The 22,462-nt window shown below is 34.2% G+C and overlaps 1 protein-coding gene across 2 annotated transcripts; it reads left to right on the top strand.

Annotated features, from left to right (window-relative positions):
- The first annotated feature begins 9,835 nt into the window (after positions 1-9,835).
- On the top strand, positions 9,836-22,452 carry LOC125667982 (mucin-2-like). 2 transcript variants are annotated; one of them, XM_056161964.1, is made up of 7 exons: positions 9,836-9,920; positions 14,041-14,424; positions 14,513-14,560; positions 14,697-15,086; positions 15,360-15,557; positions 15,686-16,998; positions 22,316-22,452. In XM_056161964.1, the coding sequence occupies exons 1-6, from the start codon at positions 9,854-9,856 to the stop codon at positions 16,984-16,986; spliced, it is 2,388 nt and encodes a 795-aa protein (XP_056017939.1). In that variant the 5' UTR covers positions 9,836-9,853; the 3' UTR covers positions 16,987-16,998; positions 22,316-22,452. The 2 variants fall into 2 exon arrangements, with proteins under 2 accessions (XP_056017939.1, XP_056017940.1); XM_056161965.1 differs by lacking the exon at positions 22,316-22,452 and adding an exon at positions 20,398-20,481.
- Positions 22,453-22,462: the final 10 nt, after the last annotated feature.

Here is a 22,462-nt window from a genome sequence, read left to right as displayed (position 1 = left end):
TAAAATTTGTGACTATGCAAAATTAAGATGCTTTATATTACAAAATCAATAGTTCACTTGTTTGTTTGTATACATAAAATGGCTCGAGTCTTTGTTTACATAACACAGATTTAAGGCTAAAATATTGCTTTTATTCTTGCATTCAGAAGGGCAAAAGTTTGGCTGTCAACTTTAAATGAGTTATATTTTCAATGTTTAACATCCAAAATGAAAAATATTTTTATCAAAAATCGTGAACCAGTCCCTTTAAAGCTGGTAGCATCTCTAAATGATTGGAGAGAAAAAAATTCAGACGGGACGTAAAACAATACACAATAGTAAAAATAATACTGTACATGTTTGGAAGACACGAAAGGCAAAAAATTAATTATCAAGAATGGTTGAAATCCCAATAATTGGGTATGGAACCTAAAAACGTGGAGTACCTGATATATAGGTAAAACAAATACTGTAGTTTGTATTATTTGGTCTTTCATGTATCTGGGATAACAAGGTAAACTGGATTACTAGAAATGTAAGCTGTTTAAGTAAATTTGATGTTGGATAAGATACGATTAATATAAGTAATGCTTTTAAGAGTAAACAAATCATAACAATTTATAAAATCATGCATTCCGAAGTAGTGAATTGGGATGCGATATTTTAACATTGGCTACAAGGTAAGAATGTGTTCTTGCTTTGATTAAAATTCCATTAAACGTTAAGAAAACGTATTAGTCACACTCAAACAAGAACTCAAATCAACTCCCATTTTTCTTTCAAATAATTTCAAAAATTCCACAAAGCAAGATATTGTTTTTAGAAATCGACTGAAGAATTTTTTTTATATTATGAAAGTAACTTCCCAGTGCTTCTCTTAATACATGTACATCTTGTATTGTAGCATGGACGTTTTTTTATTTAATTGAAGTACCTTTTGGAGTGCGGGTCCATATGTTCACTACTGTCTTCCGATAGTAGGACAGTCGAATGGAACATGGTGGGACATATACATAAATGTGTGATCTCGTTTCGACTGCCATAGAATACTAGTATGTGTACATGTACACCGTAAAGTCGCGTTTTTCAGATACAATTGAGGGATGTTTATTTCTTGCATAAAGACATACACAATTAGTTCGATTATACATTGATCAGCACCCGACATGCATCTACAAATACGTCATGTGATGAAACAATATCAACATCAGAATCATATGCCATCACGATATTTGTTTTGAGGGTTCATTATTACAAATGCACTTTAAAAGACCTTGGCTTTAGTTCCATTTCGTAATCCAACTTATACTCCACGGTCCCTTTCAGAAGACGAGATTCTTCAAAATCATAACATTTGATATTCCAGTGAATGGGACAAATGAATGAGTTACCGTACCTATACTGTATTCCAAAACTTCACAAACCTCCTTTCCTTACAAAAAGCGATACATTGCAGGATCCAGTAAATGTACTACCAAGCACTTATCGTGAAAATATGAACTTCCGTGAAGAAGAAACACACGTTATACATGTCAAATGCTGTCTGACGTGATTCATACCGATTGTTAAGCCGTTCTTGGCACACTGATTTTGACTGCGGATAACTCCGTTTACCTGATCAGGATATAGGGCTCACGGCGGGTGTGACCGGTCAACAGGGGATGCTTACTCCTCCTAGGCACCTGATCCCACCTCTGGTGGTTTTTTTTTTATCTATTTTGTATTGCTTATAGGAGTTACGAGATTGATCACTGTTCGTTATCTTCACCTTGCATGTAGCATATGCGAGTTGTGGTGTAAAATTTATACTGTAAATCAATTGTGGATTCTCAAAAATTAAAAAGAGCTGTTAGTAAATTTGAAACCACGCCCCCTCTAAATTAACAGTATCAAAATGTACGACTTTACACCACCCCCTCACGTAACTTAAAAAAACTGGGTCTTTTTGACATCATAGACAACTGTTTCTTCATTACAACATGGAACGCAAAATATTCATGCCTGTGGTCAGTCATCACCAAAAGTTACTTTTGTTAAACGCCGCTGTTTCTACAGTCTGAAACTGATGTTAATTAAAAAGTTTCTGGAGTTCCTTATTGACCATGTCTTCGTAGCCTTTGGTGATTAGGTGTTGGAAATACATGGGCATGAATTGTGCTCCTTTATCAACTGACCTGTTTTTATATTCTTAAGTGGCAGAATTTATTCAAAAGCTTATACATGAAAAGAAAAAGAAATATCTTGCTATGACCTTCAACTTCATATTCAGAGGCATCGATGACGTTTTATATAATACATGTGTAACAATATTCGCATTCATTCATATGTCGATTCAATATATCCCAGTGCATTCGAAATAACAGACACCATAGAGTATTCCATATCTGCTTCATATTTGGCTATTTTATTAAACATAGACATTAACAGCAAACTAACTATATACAACTCCACTTTGTGAATAACGGGATGACTGCAGCTTTTCCATAGTCAACTTCCTTCATTTTGTAGCAATATTCCATTATCACCTGCATATGGTGTGTATATATCTCAACTGATTCGATACGCAAGAGCTTGTTCTGCTTATGGTCAATGTTTAGATCGAGGCAGGGTACTAACAAATAAGTTGATGTTACAATGGTTTCAACAGTCTCGTTTAAAATCAGCATCTCGCAAATTTTAGTCGTTATAATGATCTGATTTGCAAATACAAGGTATCACTGTCATAGGTCGAATGCTGTCTGATGTGTTTCATACCAACTGTTAGGCCGTTCTTTACATACTTGTTTTGACTATAGATTACTCCGTTTACCGTTTGGCTCACAGCGGGTGTAATCGGTCAACAGGGAACGCATCCTCCTCCTAGGCACCTGACCCCACCTTGGTCTGTGTTTGCCCTACTCTCAAGTTTGAATTCTTTATAGAATTTATGAGATTGGTCACTGTTAAGGATCTTCACCTTTTCATTTTTATTTGTGAGATATCAAAAATCAAAATTCACAAGGTGATGAAAACTATTTTGATCCAGGATTTTGGAAATGGATTGATTACTTTGAAATTACCGGTATGTCTACTCTAAAATCAAACTGCATAAGTGAAAGATAAATCATACAACCTAATAGAAAATGGATTAACGTTTAGAATTTAGTTATAGGGATGAATATTGAAAATCTTTGACTCAAAGGAATAATTTTGTTGTTGTCGTGAATTTGACAACGAGAATATATATCACTTTTGGCAATGATTTTTAGCCAAAGCCAGAACATATATGGTCTAAACTAAGAATTAAATTGAGTAATTTATCTACATTCTGGAAAAATTATTCTAATGCGGGTCTAATTATTCTGACTTATTTGTTTCAAATGTTGGTAGGAAAATTTCTTTGTATGGACAGCTATATTTATTTTAATATAAGAAATTTTGTGTTGAAAATATGGGTTTGGAATTAGCAGTTTTAGATTAAACTTATTGATAGAGGAATTGATAAAAGCAGTTATGGACCTTGTTTTTCAAATACTGAAGAGGTTGTAAGGACATGTATGAAAGAAAACGATATCTTCTTTGATTAAATGGAAAGGAAAATGGCGAAGAACTTTCGAACTTTGAAACAACAAAGAATAAAACCATAATCAGATACTGTATAGGATAATTCCATGGAATGAATGTCTTTATAAGCTCAGCTTGGTTGGTTTTCCAGCTTGTACCTTCCGTAGCAGCCATATGGAAACAATTGATCACATAAATCTTGTGTGTCCCCGATTTATGAGATTACGCTGTTATACCGAAGAACTGTTGGTAAATAAATTAAAAGTTCCCATAAATTTGGATAGTCCATTAGTCATATTTGGTTATAAAAAAAACAACAACAAACAGAATATGTTTCTTTGGTGATAAACAGATTGAAACAATATATTTTTGGAATAAATAAAGAATTATATCAAAATCAAATGCATATGTTTACGAAAGCTGGATAGTCTCATATTTGAAAAAGTAAAAATAAAAATTAACTCGTTATAACGAGTTAGTATCTCGTAATAACGATTTAATATCTCGTTATAACGAGATATTAAATCGTTATTACGAGATACTAACTCGTTATAACGAGTTAAGTATCTCGTTTCAACGAGTTAGTATCTCGATATAACGAGTTAGTATCTCGTAATAACGAGTTAGTATCTCGTTATAACGAATTGATTATCTCGTTATAACGAGTTAAGTATCTCGTTTTAACGAATTAGTATTTATGCAGGGCCTGTACTTTCCAAAATTTCGACAAACTGATTAGAAATTATTTGAATTGCATATGATTATTTCATAATGACTATTGTGCAAGATTTTATTTGTCGTAAAGATGACAAGAAAATGGTAGTTATTGCTTCAAACAAATTAACATATGATTCATTTTTTTTCTACTCAACAAAAATACCTACTTTCCCTTGTCAAGAATAAATGTAAATTGTGTCGTTTTGATAACAAGTCGAGTAAATACAACAATACTTTGGCAAAATATTTGAGCTAATTTCATATTTGAGCAAAAATCAGCCAGCCTAGATGCTGATGATTCTTTTGAGAATATAGATATATTTATACATCTTATGCACGCTTGTTAGTACAAGAACTAAAGTCCCCTTTCCCCTTTTTAACAGCGTTGATTTACCGTTATTTTCTACATTAAAAACTTTCTTTGCAATCCAAAGTAAGATAGTAGTATCGAATGTTAAGGATGTAGGCTTGAACAAGTAGAGGTAACGAACGTTGACGGTCACACAGCCGTGAACCCTATATCTGTAAGAGATACAAGATTCCGATGGTCTATCATGTCAGATACGGGACTGGCACGATCCGCGTAGCGGCGAGTGATCAGTCCCGTATCTAACATAAGACCATCGTAGTCTTGTATCTTACTTAAAATATTGTTCTATCTAAAACAGTACTTCTCATAATATTGGCCTGCTCTTAATAATACTGGACTATGTTCAGTACAGTATGAAAAATAAAGTACTGTCAAGACAAAGAACTAACGTCACAACAATGTTTTAATGATCAGGTAAACAAGTAATCTGTGGTTGAAATTACTATGTAAAGAACGTCCTACCAATTGATATAATGAATTGAACTCGTGTAGAAAAGGACGAATACTCGCTTAACCCCGCCCCCATCCCCTCTGTTTACAATATTGTGGGTGTGCTTTCACTTGCCCCCACCCCATCCCGGATTTTAAAGTTTGGATTTTCATTCTTTTTTATTTGATTTTGCTTGTCAAGAATTACATGTATAGACAATTGTGACGTCAACTTCTCAGAAGATTACCCCTACCACTTCTCTCACTTTGAAAACAGTTCTACGTGCTTGAATTATCAATCCACCAATAAATAATAGAATCATTTATGGGTCAAATGCTGTCTGATGTGTTTCATACCAATTGTTAGGTTATTCTTGACGCGCGGATTCTGACTACGGATTACTCCGTTTACCTGGTCAAGATATAGTGCCCTTGGCGGATGTGACCGGTCGGCAGGGGGGTGCTTACTCCTCCTAGGCACCTGATCCCACCTCTGGTATATGCAGGGGTCCGTGTTTGCCCATTTTTTAAATTTGTATTCCTTATAGGAGTTGTGAGATTGATCAATGTTCGTTGTCTTCACCTTTTCATGAAGATCGAGCAGCTAGCAGGACATATCTGTCTTGCAAAGAAAATTAATACTACATGTACTTTAAATTCATGCTTTTAATAGACCCAAGCCAACAGCAGCTTGGATTTATTTATGTTTTATCACCATAAAAAGGTGTAACTGATAAGTAATATATTTACTTACAAACATTGGTAAATTAATATACAGGGTACTGTGGTGATTTACTTTTACAGCATACACGCATTTTTACCAACATTTACAAAGTTGATATGTGTTTTTAACTTTGAAAAATCTACATTAAGAACACATTTGCAGATTCTCTTAATGGTTATTTTTTATTTCTTTTTAAAAGTACATGTAATTGTATTATTGCAACGACTTGTTTAAAAACTAATCTTAGATTTCAGGAACAATCTTGAGAAGGACCTACAAAGTTTCCATAATATATCTTGTTATTGCAAGTTCATTATCTCGTTATAACGAGATCAGTATCTCGTTATAACGAGTTAATCATATCGTTATAACGAGATACTAACTCGTTATAACGAGATAATTAAGTACACTGTAGTTATAACGAGATAATCAAGTCGTTATAACGAGATAACTAACTTGTTATAACGAGTTAATTATATCGTTATAACGAGATATTTAAATCGTTATAACGAGATACTAACTCGTTATAATGAGATGATTAACTAGTTATAACGAGATAATTAAGTCGTTATAACGAGATACTAACTCGTTATAACGAGATAATTGAGTCGTTATAACGAGATAACTAACTCGTTATAACGAGATAATTATCTCGTTATAATGACGTATTATCTCGTTATAACGAGATACTAACTCGTTATAATGAGATGATTAACTCGTTAAAACGAGATAATTAAGTCATTATAACGAGATACTTAAGTCATTATAACGAGATACTAACTCGTTATAACGAGATAATTAAGTCGTTATAACGAGATAATTAAGTCGTTATAACGAGATAACTAACTCGTTATAACGAGATACTAACTCGTTATAACGAGATAATTAACTTGTTATAACGAGATACTAACTCGTTATAACGAGATAATTAACTCGTTATAACGATATACTAACTCATTATAACGAGTTAGATTTTTTTTTACTTTTTAAAAATGAGCCTATCCGGCTTTCGTATATGTGCTAGAGAGAAAAAATATAGAAAAAATCTACTCTGCTTTCATTAGTTTTCGTGGTCGTTAGATATCGTGGATCTGTACAAAAACATTTGTTAGGAAAATTTGTATTTCGTGGAAATCACTGGATTTCATGTTGCACATCTACAAAAATAATGAAAGTTCAACATTATATTCAATGAAAACATTGGCAGCTGGTACGTTTCATCAAAAATTCATATAACATCGGTACATGTAGTTTTCTCTCTCTCTCTCTCTCTCTCTCTCTCTCTCTCTCTCTCTCTCTCTCTCAATAAATGAATACTTGTGCGCAATAATTCAATTTATTTAAGGACGCACAGCATTACAATCAAATCTAAGAATGCACAATGTGCCTTTGAGGATTCATTTCATATAATTTTGTATAGGGGGCTATAATATGTACGAGTAAAAATAAATTGTCATCCTGTGATATTGATAAGACTAAAGTATCTGTTTTCCTCGGTTTAGCCATCCTCCACGGGGACCGAGGAAACCTGCTTTATCTCTCTTCAGTACAAAGCCAACAGCAAAACAAAAAGGAAGGCAAAGTTTTAATTTTAAGACTTATAATGTGGTCTAGATACCGACATTCTGACATTGTTTGGTTTTTTCTTAACGTGCCAGGAGTGTAAACATGATTGAAACCTTTTTTTTCTGTTGCACGCTTTGTGCAATCAAAGAAGAAGGATCTAAAATTTCTACGATGGTCCAATTTTATGCGTTCTACTTCACGTGTCAAATTCATGTTATATGGGTTAAACGTTTTAAAATAACACAGCTATCTGACATAATTATTATACATGCGACATATATATTTGTGAGATATAGTATACGTATTGTATGTACATTATTAGTATCTCACAACTTAACCACATGTGTTTATCTCAAACGCTTACAGAAAGTAAAAACTGGCTATGGAGAACAACTTACGGAGGTGATCGGCAGGGAAATCACGTATTTGGGATAAATCACTGGCTCTATATCTATTTTTTCATTGGGTTGAAGGGAGGGGGGGGGGGTATGTGCATAAGATCTATGCACACACTATTCACACTTCAAAGAAATTATATTGAGATGTGATAACATGATACTGTACATACTACAGTATATTTACTTATTGAGATGTGATAACATGATATTGTACATACTACAACATTATATTGAGATGTGATAACATGATACTGTACATACTACAGTATATTTACTTATTGAGATGTGATAACATGATATTGTACATACTACAGCATTATATTGAGATGTGATAACATGATACTGTACATACTACAGTATATTTACTTATTGAGATGTGATAACATGATATTGTACATACTACAGCATTATATTGAGATGTGATAACATGATACTGTACATACTACAGTATATTTACTTATTGAGATGTGATAACATGATATTGTACATACTACAGCATTATATTGAGATGTGATAACATGATATTGTACTTACTACAGTATATTTACTTATTGAGATGTGATAACATGATACTGTACATACTACAGTATATTTACTTATTGAGATGTGATAACATGATATTGTACATACTACAGCATTATATTGAGATGTGATAACATGATATTGTACATACTACAGCATTATATTGAGATGTGATAACATGATACTGTACATACTACAGCATTATATTGAGATGTGATAACATGATATTGTACATACTACAGCATTATATTGAGATGTGATAACATGATACTGTACATACTACAGCATTATATTGAGATGTGATAACATGATACTGTACATACTACAGCATTATATTGAGATGTGATAACATGATACTGTACATACTACAGCATTATATTGAGATGTGATAACATGATATTGTACATACTACAGCATTATATTGAGATGTGATAACATGATACTGTACATACTACAGCATTATATTGAGATGTGATAACATGATACTGTACATACTACAGCATTATATTGAGATGTGATAACATGATATTGTACATACTACAGCATTATATTGAGATGTGATAACATGATATTGTACATACTACAGCATTATATTGAGATGTGATAACATGATACTGTACATACTACAGCATTATATTGAGATGTGATAACATGATACTGTACATACTACAGCATTATATTGAGATGTGATAACATGATATTGTACATACTACAGCATTATATTGAGATGTGATAACATGATATTGTACATACTACAGCATTATATTGAGATGTGATAACATGATACTGTACATATTACAGCATTATATTGAGATGTGATAACATGATACTGTACATACTACAGCATTATATTGAGATGTGATAACATGATATTGTACATACTACAGCATTATATTGAGATGTGATAACATGATACTGTACATATTACAGCATTATATTGAGATGTGATAACATGATATTGTACTACAGTATATTTACTTATTTCGTCTCTCTGTCGTGAAAAAAAAGTTCTGGTGTAACAAATCAAAATCAATATTGCATTGTTCTCACAAGTGTTAGAGATTTCATGCCCTTCAAAATTCTAAATAAACAATCACTATATATTAACTGTAAATTTTAATTAAAACATCAAAAGATGTCTCGAAATAGTGAATATGCAAACATACAATATTCATACATACAGTGTACATACATTTATACATACATACACTTACATGCATACATACACTTACATACATACATACACTTACATACATGCACACATACATACATGTACATACCTGCCTACATACCTACCTACCCACAAACATACATACATGCATACATATGAACGTACGTACATACATACATACATACAGATAACATTTATTAGTTCCCTCCATCGTAGACTGAACATACTATAAGAAATTGATTACGTTTTTGTATCGCCGCTATTTCCCCCCACTAAATACCCGTATTCTGATTACGCTGGCACGAGAACTAATTCCTCACTTTTTTTCCCATCATCAATCACAAAATATGGGTTCCCTCTGTTTAATCTTTTCGACAACGGTATAATAACCCATACATCAGGATCTGTGTCGATAAGGTCAGTTAGATGTCCCAATGATTATGTATTGGGTTATATTTTGCTTGACTGTGACGCCTGTGTGGGGCAGTTGGACAAACCAAGGTAAGAAAGAAAAAAAACGAAGCAAAATTTTACCATCGAGTCATCTCATTCTGCAGACCGGGATACTTTCTTGGGTCTTTATTTGATGAAACTTCATCTTAACGTAATCAAATAATTAATTTGTTTGGTATCGTCTTGTGTTTTTATCATTACCAATAATATTCACTGTGTTGTTTTATGCTAAAGTTCTGGTATTGGTTTGGATGGAGTTTATTATTGTAACACTACAGATAAAGGATGTCGAGTTTTGATAAGAATGTAGGAAACGTCGTCCCAAGGTGATATGAAAGGGTCATAACATACATGTGGATATATGTAAGGAATTCTGTCAGGGTAACGCTGGACTTACAAATTCTATTAAACTCTACAATGTTCAAATACAAATTTTTGATACGGATGGACTGCTATTTAGTCAGATTTATTCTAAGCCACACACTTTCTAGAAGATATATGAAAATAATTCTTATATCATATCCACGGGACATTTTCCTTTAGATGTAAATATATAATCATTATGATTTCATGTTGGATATTGTGAACGGAAAAAAGGAAAGAGATAGTAAAGAAATATGTACCAATATAAAATTTAAAGAGAAAAAAAAAATTTTGTCAAGGCACCTAACGTTTTGAGAAAATTACGAATCAATACCTGGTTCCATGACCATAAATTGAGATTGGACTTAAGTCAAAAATTATATTTTGTATATTTTAGTTAAAATCACAAAAGTAAAATTCAAGTTAATATTTTGATTCATATTTGAAAAATAAACTCGACATGATTTTTACCGGTTTAAAAATAGTATATGCATTAGACCAATTTGAAATTTTGTCTTAGCTCTTGTCATGAAGCTAGAGTGTATTAATTAATGTGATGAGTCTGACTATGTCCTGCACTATATCAAAATCGTGACTTCGTTAGCCACACAATGCTGTGAGGTTTCTAATAGCCGTTATACTACTTAAGAATTTTTTCATGTTTCGTTTTATTTCTATAAACGAATAAAGTTATCGGGTTATGGATTGGCAAACAAAACTTTGTAAATACATGTATAGCCATCACATATTTCAGACTGTTTTAACAGAGATTTTGCGTGGGGGTCCATTGTACAAATATTTACAATGATTGTACAATCTTTAACGTTTTGAGTGCTTAGTAAATTTACTAATTTATTTACACGATAATTTTCTTTTAATGCAAAATACATTTCATATTTGTCATCATTAAATTCACAATACCTTCATGTAGTACACATCATAAACTGGATTTTTTGGTGGGGGTGGGGGGTGTTGCCCAAAATTGGAATAAATATATTGTGAAACAAACTTGTCCATCAGATAATAGTAACATAACCCTTTCATACGGAAGTGAAATAAGCTAAAACAATATCTTTAAAATACAAAATTATCATGTATCTCTGATCGTTATACTTAGTACCCAAATCCCAACTGACATCACACAAAATCATACCCTTTACTATAATTATAATTCCAACCTTATCAAATGTTTGAATATTTTTGTAAATTTCATTTTTTAACTGATATTGTATCCATTTTACCATCTGAAGCTTTATTTCCATTTTCACTTCTCAGAACCAGTTTTATTAAATTATGTAATGTGCACTTTCATCAAAAACACCCCATATAACATAAATGTACTCGTACCAGGGATATGCATGTCTACTGCATATTGCTTCTTTCATGCATTGTTACAATTTCTTTGACATAGAAACTGACCTCGATCAGTTGCGATTACACACCCAAAACGTGAGAATATGTGGAGATAAGTTTGCGTAAACTACAGGTCGGCCACAGTCACGTAAAGGTACTAAAAGGAGCAGTTCTGAAATACTCCAGATAAGGAATTTTCTGTTTATATAAAATAGAGTTCAAAGGTGACCACCGATTTCCGAAATAAGGTTAAACTGATATATTGGATGTCTGATCAAATGTAACAGGATGCTGAATAGCTATGACATGCCAAACGTTGCAATATTGATCTTTTCCATTTACACAACTCTTCATTTGTATTGTATTATTTTTCATTGTGTTGTTAATTTTCCATTTGTATTATAAAATTTCCATTTGCAATGTATATTTTCCATTTGTATTGTATAATATTTCATTTGTATTGTGAAAATTTTCGCTTGTATTGTATAATGTTATTCGCATTGTTTGCATTGGATAAATGTTTATTTTGGTTTGTTACAAAGGATTTCATTGGTTTAAATCATGATTCGATTCATAGCCTACTGCAGTATACCAATCGGAACACGCTCGGCCGTTCGCGGAAATGGCCGAGTAGTTGCAATTGCATATTGCTATGCACTATATGCGCCGTAACTTCCGGCGAATAATTCTGTTTACGAGGTTAATTTTTTCGTTCGCGGAAATGGCCGAGTAGTTACGATTGTGTAGTATACATGTATGTAGATTCTAATGAACTTCCCCTAAACTTCAGGTTAACTAGTCCTGCACGGAAATAGGGGACCAGTTTATCTCATGGTTTCAATATCTTGCTCGTTTTCAGCAACATACAGGTTAAAACTTGACCAGTGGAATCCCTCATAATAACCCCTCAGATATAGTACAAATGAAAAAAAAAATATAATAGAAATGGAAAATCATACAACAGAAATGAGAAATTACAACACAAATGGAAAATATACAATATTGAACAAATGAAAAGCTATTCAATGCAAACGGAAAAGATTAAATATTGCAACGTGTGACATGCTGCATGCTTTATAGGCTTAGTAAGCAGTACATTATAGAAGGTATTTAGACATGCATTTTGTTTCGTCGAAGTACAATAATTTATAATATGTTATCGAACATCGCCAAAATTTCAAAAATCGCCGTTTTCGGTATCACCTAGCACAAATAGAAAACACTAATATTTTTAAGAGGCAATTTCATTTTCTGAGAGGTTCGTATCTAAACAGTTCGGCAGTGCTGAAACACTACGTTAATCTTTGGCATCATTGGCGATTCTAGTGATTTATCAAACGTCTCGCAAAGTGCATATATACACATCATACAATAGTTGAATAATCATGTTAATTGCATCAGATTTATGCGACACAACCACTTATAAAAGGTACACATGTGCTTGTAGGAAAGACTTTGCCTACCAGTTTTCCCTGAACAGGCATTGCAGAATGTGTTTTAATTTAAGGTTTCTCCTAAGAGCATAACTGTCTTTGAATCTTTTTTCCACAAGATTCGCATATTTTTCCCAATTCTTTATGTTTAAATCTTTTATGTGAATCCAACGACTGTTTGGAATTGTACTTTTCTCCACAGTGTGGACAAAACAAAAGAATGGTGCGTGTATCATGAATATTTTTGTGTCTCGCCAAGTTGTATTTACAAGTAAACGTTCTACCACAGTGTTCACAAGAAATCGCCGCATGCGACTCTAGGTGACGTGTGGTTTGATTTTGACGTTATGATGTAAAACTTATACGGTACCAATTTTGATGCACCAGATGCGCATTTCGACAAATAATGTCTCTTCAGTGATGCTCAACCGAAATGTTTGAAATCCGAAATAACTATGAAGTTTTAGATCTAAATATAGCCAAAAACAGCGTGCCAAACAAGTGGAGCCAAATTCGTCCAAGGATAAGAGCTATGAATGCTTCCCGCATACATCACATACATGTACGTGCTGGGTTGATTGAGAATCCACTTCTTCTACGTGGTCAATGAAACTGCCATCCATTTTACTCTACAAAAAATAAATATGTATTTAATTTCGACTATTGGAGCGCGGATGGATATTTTAACCACCATTAATTTAAAACATACAAAATTATGATAATAAAATATATTATCGTCTTTAAACATTGACATACGGTTCCAGATTATCCATTCTGGTGAATTCAAAAGAATTTCACTTCTGAAGTTTGTTTTTAGGGCTTTCCAATCATTTCAAGCTAGGATATAATTTCGTACAATTTGTGTCTCTAGTATATTCTAGATATTCGCCTAATGTAAACAGCCGACGTCTGCTACTGAAGGATGGAAACTTCTACAGAAGTAAACATGTTCTAATACTTAGATATCAAATCAGTTGTTATTTTGCAGTTGTTGGAGGTTCAGATGATTATCTTTTCAGATATTGCCATTAATGTGAATAAACCGTTCGCTTATATTGGAGACAATGACATCAAAATAAGGTGCGAGGCCAAAGGTACGAAAATCGTAAACCCGCAATGGCTGACCATTTTGCTAGAGGGCCACTCCTACGAGAGACCCATTGTCAATATGATCAAAACGACCAACACTCATCATATCTATGAGTGGGGAGATGAATTTAATGTCACTGATCTGCAGCAAAGGATGACGATTAATGGTAGCCTGGAAGGTCTCGTGTTTCTACAACTGGATATTCACAATGCTAAGATTGATGATAGCGGGAGATACACGTGCAATTACGTGGGGTATGACGTGGACGGTAAATTATTAGAATTCCACGAGTCAAAGGACTTTTTTGTACAGTGTAAGTATAATCATTTTGTTTTTCTATACATTGCGTAGAATTATATTGTGGCGTCACTATGAGATAATCTCATTTCGTTCTCTTTCAGACCCTATCATTCAAAGTAACTACTCTGGTATACAATCACTAGGTAAAGGTGAGTGCATGTATAGTCTTATAAGAAATAATTATTTGGAAAGGAAGATATAAAATGACATCACAATGACTAACTTAACAATATTTCAATGTCCCTATAGTATTTTTGGTATATGATATGTGACTATCTATTGCAGACATTATAATCACAATCAACATGCTTTCTGCCTATATCGGTGAGTCTGGGCTTCGCATAAGGTGTGAATCTCCAGGTAACGTCATCACAGAGCCTGAATGGATAGCTGTAATGATAGAGGGCCAGAGATACCAGAGTCCGTTAGCATACATGATGAAAACTATAAATAGCACCAAGGAAGTGTTCGAATGGAGCGAAGAATTCAATGTTTCGACTCTACAAAATAGAGTAGTGTATTCTGGAAACTTGGGTAACAGAAATCCATTCATGGAACTAGAATTCAAGGAGATAAGATGCGAGGACAGCGGTCGCTACACTTGTTTGCTCAATGGTCTAGACAAGTGGGGGAACATCACACAATTTTCTACTTCTGGAGATTTTGTTGTGAAATGTAAGTGCTCCCAGTGTCTTTCATACTATGTCGCCCTACTTTATAATACTACATTTGTATATCGATAATGTTTATGCGAGTTCATACTCCTTCACAAGATTTGGAAAGAATGCCATTAATTAAGACCGATCAGAAAATAATAATTTTTGATCTGTCAAAAGAGAATCTAAATATCAAAGAATGGGATTGGGCATTTTTGTTTCATTGTGAGCAGCAGGCTATTAAAAATTGACAGAGACGTGTCTCTTAAATTGAGTAGCTTCTCTTTCCTAGCTTTGAACGGAAGACCTGCTATCAAGGATAGAAAAAATAAGCTAGTCCCAAACAATACAATATACTACATCAAACCTGGTGAACACATCTTTCTCAACTGTGAGGGAATCACAGGGAAACCAAGGATCCCTATCTTATGGACTGAATCAAACGGAACCACGCAGCGGGTAATGAAAGAAAACGACGGGGTCGTGGCAGGTTTATATTTTACTTTTTTACTATTTGAATTTACCAGGTATTGGCATCTATATGATAGTTTGTAACAAAACATTTAAAAAAGAATGTCAGTGAATGATTAAATGAAAAGGTATATTTTACATTGACAGGTTCAGAAATCATTCCTGATGACGATCTTTGCAGATTCCATTCCCAGACCCGTCTGTATTACACCATGCCAAACAAACATGTCATACTGACATGCAAGATAGCATTCTTTGTGACTAGGGTCAAGCTTTTCCCTCAAGGTGGTCATCAGAATGCACACCACAGCACTGTAGTACAGACACCAGCGTTGTCTCACAGCATAAGTACAAAAACACCAACAACTGTCACAACTACTTCAGGGACTTCATTATCAACTTCAGTACCGACAGCTAAACCGACACCATTGACACTAAAAACCAATTCTGCACAATCAACAATGGGTATAATAACAACTTTGTTACCAACAACTACCACATCACCGACAACTACCAAAGTACTAACAACTACCACATCACCGACAACTACCAAAGTACTAACAACCACCACGGCACCGACAACTACCAAAGTACTAACAACCACCACAGCACCGACAACTACCAAAGTACTAACAACTACCACAGCACCGACAACTACTAAAGTACTAACAACCACCACGGCACCGACAACTACCAAAGTACTAACAACCACCACGGCACCGACAACTACCAACGTACTAACAACTACCACGGCACCGACAACTACCAAAGTACTAACAACTATCACATCACCGACAACTACCAAAGTACTAACAACCACCACAGCACCGACAACTACCAAAGTACTAACAACTACCAAAGTACTAACAACTACCAAAGTACTAACAACTACCACGGCACCGACAACTACCAAAGTACTAACAACCACCACAGCACCGACAACTACCATGGCACCAACAACTACCAAAGTACTAACAACTACCACGGCACCGACAACTACCAAAGTACTAACAACCACCACAGCACCGACAACTACCATGGCACCAACAACTACCAAAGTACTAACAACTACCACATCACCGACAACTACCAAAGTACTAACAACCACCACAGCACCGACAACTACCAAAGTACTAACAACCACCACAGCACCGACAACTACCATGGTACCAACAAGTACAGGGGTACCCATAACTACCAAAGTGCAGACAACTACCCCGGTACCGACAACTTCTACAGTACCGACAACTTCTACTGTACCGACAACTTCCACGGTACCGACAAGTACCACTGTACTGGCATCTGTGCCTCCTAAATCACCTGGAGCCTCGCCATTGACAGTTTTCAGCAAGATACTATATTACACAAAAGTACAAACAACGAACTATACCATAAACTCACCTTTGCTAAATTTACTTACAACCGTATCAAGTCAAAGAAAGTATTAGAAGAAAAACAATGTAAGTACTATCACCACTACCTCAAATACAACTTTATAGCTCATATACAAAATCAGCTAGAACAAATTAACCCCCTTTGCTCTGAAGGAATTTGGTAATTAGGACATGATCTGTGCAAATGCAAATCAATATGGAAGTTGGATGAGGCTGTATAAATGGAGGACTCGTATCACAGTGGGCGTGGCACTATGACTTTAGAAAGCGAGGTTTCATATTAGGCGATATAATAACTGAACTGGAAAAGCGAAGTTTCATATTATAAAAGGCATAGCACTTAGACTATAAAGCGAGGCCTTTCTACATCCACTTTTAAAACATTTACCCTTGTTATAATTAGCATAATCCTCCATAAAATAGAGTAAAATACAAATGCACATGTAGACTAATAATATTCAACAAATGTAATGGGGGGGGGGGGGGGGGGGGGGCACAACATCTCGTTTTGTATAAGTTGCGATCTAATGTTGATAAGTCATATACATGAAATTCTATACATATTTCCAAATTTATAGTGGTTCATGTTCAAATTATCAGGATAAAGAAGTATTACTGCAATGAAAAACCTGCACAAATCTCCGGAGAAGTAGGCGTCGTATTTCGTACTGTGAGTGCTCCTTTCTAAGTGGGCCAGCTTCTAAAGAAATATGTGCCGTAGGTTCGGTCATATTTTGTTTAAAACGGTTTTTTTTTTTAATGTGTAGACAACTAAGATAGCAATCTAGTTATTTGAATGTGCTCACAAATTTAAAATTGACAAAAGACTGTTCAAAATAGTATTTTTTTAGTCAAAGGATGGTGTAACAGCAAGTTTCCCAAATTGAAAATGGTGTTTTTATTTCAAAATTAGGTGTTTATTGCAAGAACCCCGATGCTACACAGTTCTTACTTTGAATTTGTTAGATAATTAAATGATTATTTTGGTTATTAATTATTAAATACAAGGTGAAGATAACGAACAGTGATCAATCTCATAACTCCTACAAGCAATACAAAATAGATAGTTGGGCAAACACGGACCCCTAGACACACCAGAGGTGGGATCAGGTGCCTAGGAGGAGTAAGCATCCCCTGTTGACCGGTCACACCCGCCGTGAGCCCTATATCCTGATCAGGTAAACGGAGTTATCCGCAGTCAAAATCAGTGTGCCAAGAACGGCTTAACAATCGGTATAAATGGAATATGAAGGTCACAAACCTTGCAGAAAACTGCATAACACGCATACGCGGCTGACAATATTAGCAATCATTTTGGTGTCGAAAATTTTTGTTGTAAAATTTAATATTTCAATGACGGAAAAGAATAAATTATGCAATCTTCTGTTACTGATATTTCTGTTAGAAAATCTATTTAGAGGCTTTGAATGAAGTAAAATTACATTATTTTCTTCCCGTACAAAAATGGATTTTTATATAATGCTATATATTCAAAAGAACCGAAATCTTTATTTTGATAAAATCTTAAACTTAGTTTTAATTTTATTAATGATTATGGTAAAGTTACATACCAATTTATCATAATAGTACATTTTTACATCAAAATAAAATTTCAGATTTAGAGCTAGTATTGCTTTAAATGCATTTTTTCTGCAAGGTTTGCAACCTTCATTCCCCGCTTAACAACCGGAAGAAAAACATTCTGTTTGTCTGTATTTTTGGCCAGGTTGCACAACGTGCAAACGGCTTTTAGAATGGTGAATGACGGGCGGCCGTCCTTGTAATAGAGTACCTACTTTGTGTAATTTAACTCCTCTCACGCCTCTATTTTGACGTTCCTCAAACTTCATACAGTTGTTATGTATACATTAAAGATGTACATGTGTCCTTTTTGAAAGTGATCAGACATTTTACGAAAAATTCATATCTAGTTTAACTCAGTAATTTTTTAAGCATTTCTTGGATAGAAATGCCTTTTTTGTGTAATCAACTCCTCTTACATCTCTTACTTGAAGTTCTTCTAACTTTGTACAGTTGTTATGGATACACTGAAGATGTATATGTGTCCGTTTTGAGAGTGATCAGACATTTTTCGAAAAATTTACATGTATAGTTGAACTTTGTCATTTTTAAGCATATCTTGAATAGACGGTACCTACTTTTGTAATCAGCTCCTCTTACAGCATTTATTTGACATCCTTCAGACCTTGTACAGTTGTTATGGAAGCATTGAAGATGTGCATGTGTCTTTTTGGAAATGATCGGACATTCTTTGAAAAATTTACATGTACATGATGTAGCTGAACTTGTCATTTTTTTAAGCATGGTACCTGCTTTGTGTAACTAACTCCTCTCACAGCTTTTACTTAACATTTTTCAGACCTTGTACATCATCGACAGGGGCGGATACAGGAATTGCGGTTACGGGGGGGCACTTTATGAGGCAGGGGGTCTGGGGACCGCCTTGGTGAGGGCCCAGGGGGCAAATCCCCCGAAAGCTCCTGGATTTTACAGATTTTATAGGACTTGAAATATGTCTCCTATTTAAGTCATTTGTACTATTTTCTATCATTTTTAATAAGGTGAAATTAGTAAAATGAAGCAAATTTTAAGGATTTTTGGAAAAAATTAAGTTCTCCCAATAAAGTATTTCTAGAAATCAAAGGATTTTGGCATTTATTTCTCCGAGAGTGGAAGAAATTATTGCTTCTTTTATCATTTAGTACATTTTTTTTTTAAACAAGATACCACGATTTACCTTAAATTTGAAACTTTTAGGGGGCGCGCACAGGCTGCGCGCCTCCTCCTTAAATCCGCCACTGATAGATGATTGAAGATATTCACGTGACATTTTAAAAGTGCTTCTGTTTTTTCTTTCATCTAAATTGTACATCTAATATGTTAGATATTATTGTCAGATATTATTGACCTCTTAGCTACATGTATTTATGTGCAATAGCTGAAAATCGCATGACCTTGATTTCTCTCCATACAGTGTATAGTATTTGGTAACTATTTCCATATTTGAACGACGATGAAGGGAAATGCATTGTAGTTTAAGAAGGAAAAACGATCAAATCATAAAATAAACCATCGCATAATTAAGTAAACATTATTCTAAATTCAAATAAAAGGTAAAAAAAAAAAAATACACCAGAAAACATATTTTCTAATAATTTCAACAATGCCGCGAAATACATGTACATATGTAGGTCGCGAAGTTCACACGCGGACAGACGATACTAAAACTCCGGATCTAATTACATTGAAACATAGTAGCAAATGACAAGCAATAGATTTCAATAGAAATGAAGCAGAATACACTACATGTTTAGATATACATATGTATTAAAGTGACCTAAAATTCGAAATTATGGTATGTGACATAAAATGAAATATTAATGGTTATTTTTCATCCAAAAACACCGAAATCGGGCTTGAACAAACTTTATATTCATGTCGTAGATTTAGCTCTCTCGTGCTGAACACTTCAGTGATGGAAAACGTTTGTCCGTCAAAAGCTGCGATCCATGGATTCAGAAAGAAAATTGTTTTAAAAAATACACTTTTGGACTGAATCTAATTAGAAATAAGATATTGTGTTGCTTATGACAGCATGTCCTTTAAATAACTGGAAATACTAGATAAATTGTGTGAAACTCCATTTGATTTATATAATTATGAAATGAAATAAGATACAACCTCTCACCTGAACCAAAAGCACAGATGAGTTTTATCCAATTGAAATTTGACGTCTATATTTACCTCAACTTTTCATCTTGTTCTCCAGAACCACAAGGCCAATTCCAATCAAACTTAGTACAAATTATCCTTAGGTGAAGGAGATTCAAGTTTGTTCAAATAAAGGGTCATGTCGCTTCAAAGGGGTGATAATCAAGAAAAGGCATAAATTGGGTGTGGCCAGTTAAAAATCTTCTTCTCAAGAAACCAATATCCATGAAAGCTTCGTGACATAAAAAGTTTGTTCAAATCAGGGCTCCAGGGGGAGATTGATATGCAAGCATCCCCAGGTAGTGCAATTCAAGTTTGTTCAAATTGTGGTTCCCTGAAGTAGAGTGGGGTGACGGTGTTAATATATTGGGAAAAAATCTTTAAGAATCTTCATCTCAACACCAGCAGGGTCGTCATTGGTCATTTTAATATGCAAGCATCTTCAGGTAGTTTAGATTTAAGTGTGTTTAATTCAGGGGTGCCAGAAGTAGGGTGGGGCAACAACAGGAGAACGAATTTTTTATATGGAATATAGGAATATATTAATTATTATTATACATTTATATAGCGCTTTATCTAATTAAGACAATTACCCTAAAGTGCTCTACAGGTAAAACAATAAAAACAAACTAAAACAGAGAGCAATAAATACATAGAAAAAGGCATAAAATAATAATAAAACTGAATTGGTTTTTTTTCAAATAACTGTATACATAAATACCGAATTTATATACAGGAATTTTAATTTAAACAAATTCTTTTCAAGTGTACATGTAGCAGGGCCACACTAAATCATATTCAAATGTTCTCAAGTTATGTGGAATCAAATTTTAAGGCATTACAACTATAGACGTGGGGCATATTGTTTTGTCCTGTCTGTTCAAAACTTTCACCTTGCTCATACATGTAACTTTTGAAGGGCTCTCATATTTTATATCCATATTTTTTGTGACAAAACTATTTTTTCATACCAAAGCTTTTCACAAGTTCTCTTTGACTTTCTTCGATTGATATGTAAATTACTTTTAAACCATCCGTGGACCAGTTAGATTATGTTTATCATCTTTCACTAACCCAATCCAATTTTTAGTGGTGTTTTAAATTTCGGCTAGTGCTTTTGGCAAACACTGCATATCACACACCAACAACCGACCAACCCACACACAGCAATAACGCCAATCGCTTCACCAACCCATACACAGCAATAACGCCAATCGCTTCACCAACCCATACACAGCAATAACACCTATCACTTCACCAACCCATACACAGCAATAACACTAATCGCTTCACCAACCCATACACAGCCAATAACACCTATCGCTTTACCAACCCATACACAGCAATAATGCCAATCACTTCACCAACCCATACACAGCAATAATGCCAATCACTTCACCAACCCATACACAGCAATAACACCAATCGCTTTACCAACCCATACACAGCAATAACGCCAATCGCTTCACCAACCCATACACAGCAATAATACCAATCACTTCACCAACCCATACACAGCAATAACGCCAATCACTTCACCAACTGTGTTCAGAATTGTTGTTCATAAAATGGTTTACAAGTGAATCCATTTTAATGTTGATGAATATTTTCCAAAAATTATATTCTTTAAGATATGTTTTCTGTTTTCCAGCTCACCTCCATGGCTAAAAAGAAGTGAGTTTATTTTCATGATGAAACCTAGTAGTGTGCAGAGACATTGAACAGCAAATTGAAATGACATTTGTATCCCAAATTCATTTTGACTACAAATTAGATAGTACATGTACAAGTAAAGGTC

The sequence above is a fragment of the Ostrea edulis genome, chromosome 4, assembly GCF_947568905.1.
Source record: "Ostrea edulis chromosome 4, xbOstEdul1.1, whole genome shotgun sequence".
NCBI classification, from domain to species: Eukaryota; Metazoa; Mollusca; class Bivalvia; order Ostreida; family Ostreidae; genus Ostrea; species Ostrea edulis.
Note: the sequence above shows the minus strand (reverse complement) of the source record. Positions and strands in the feature narration are given on the sequence as shown.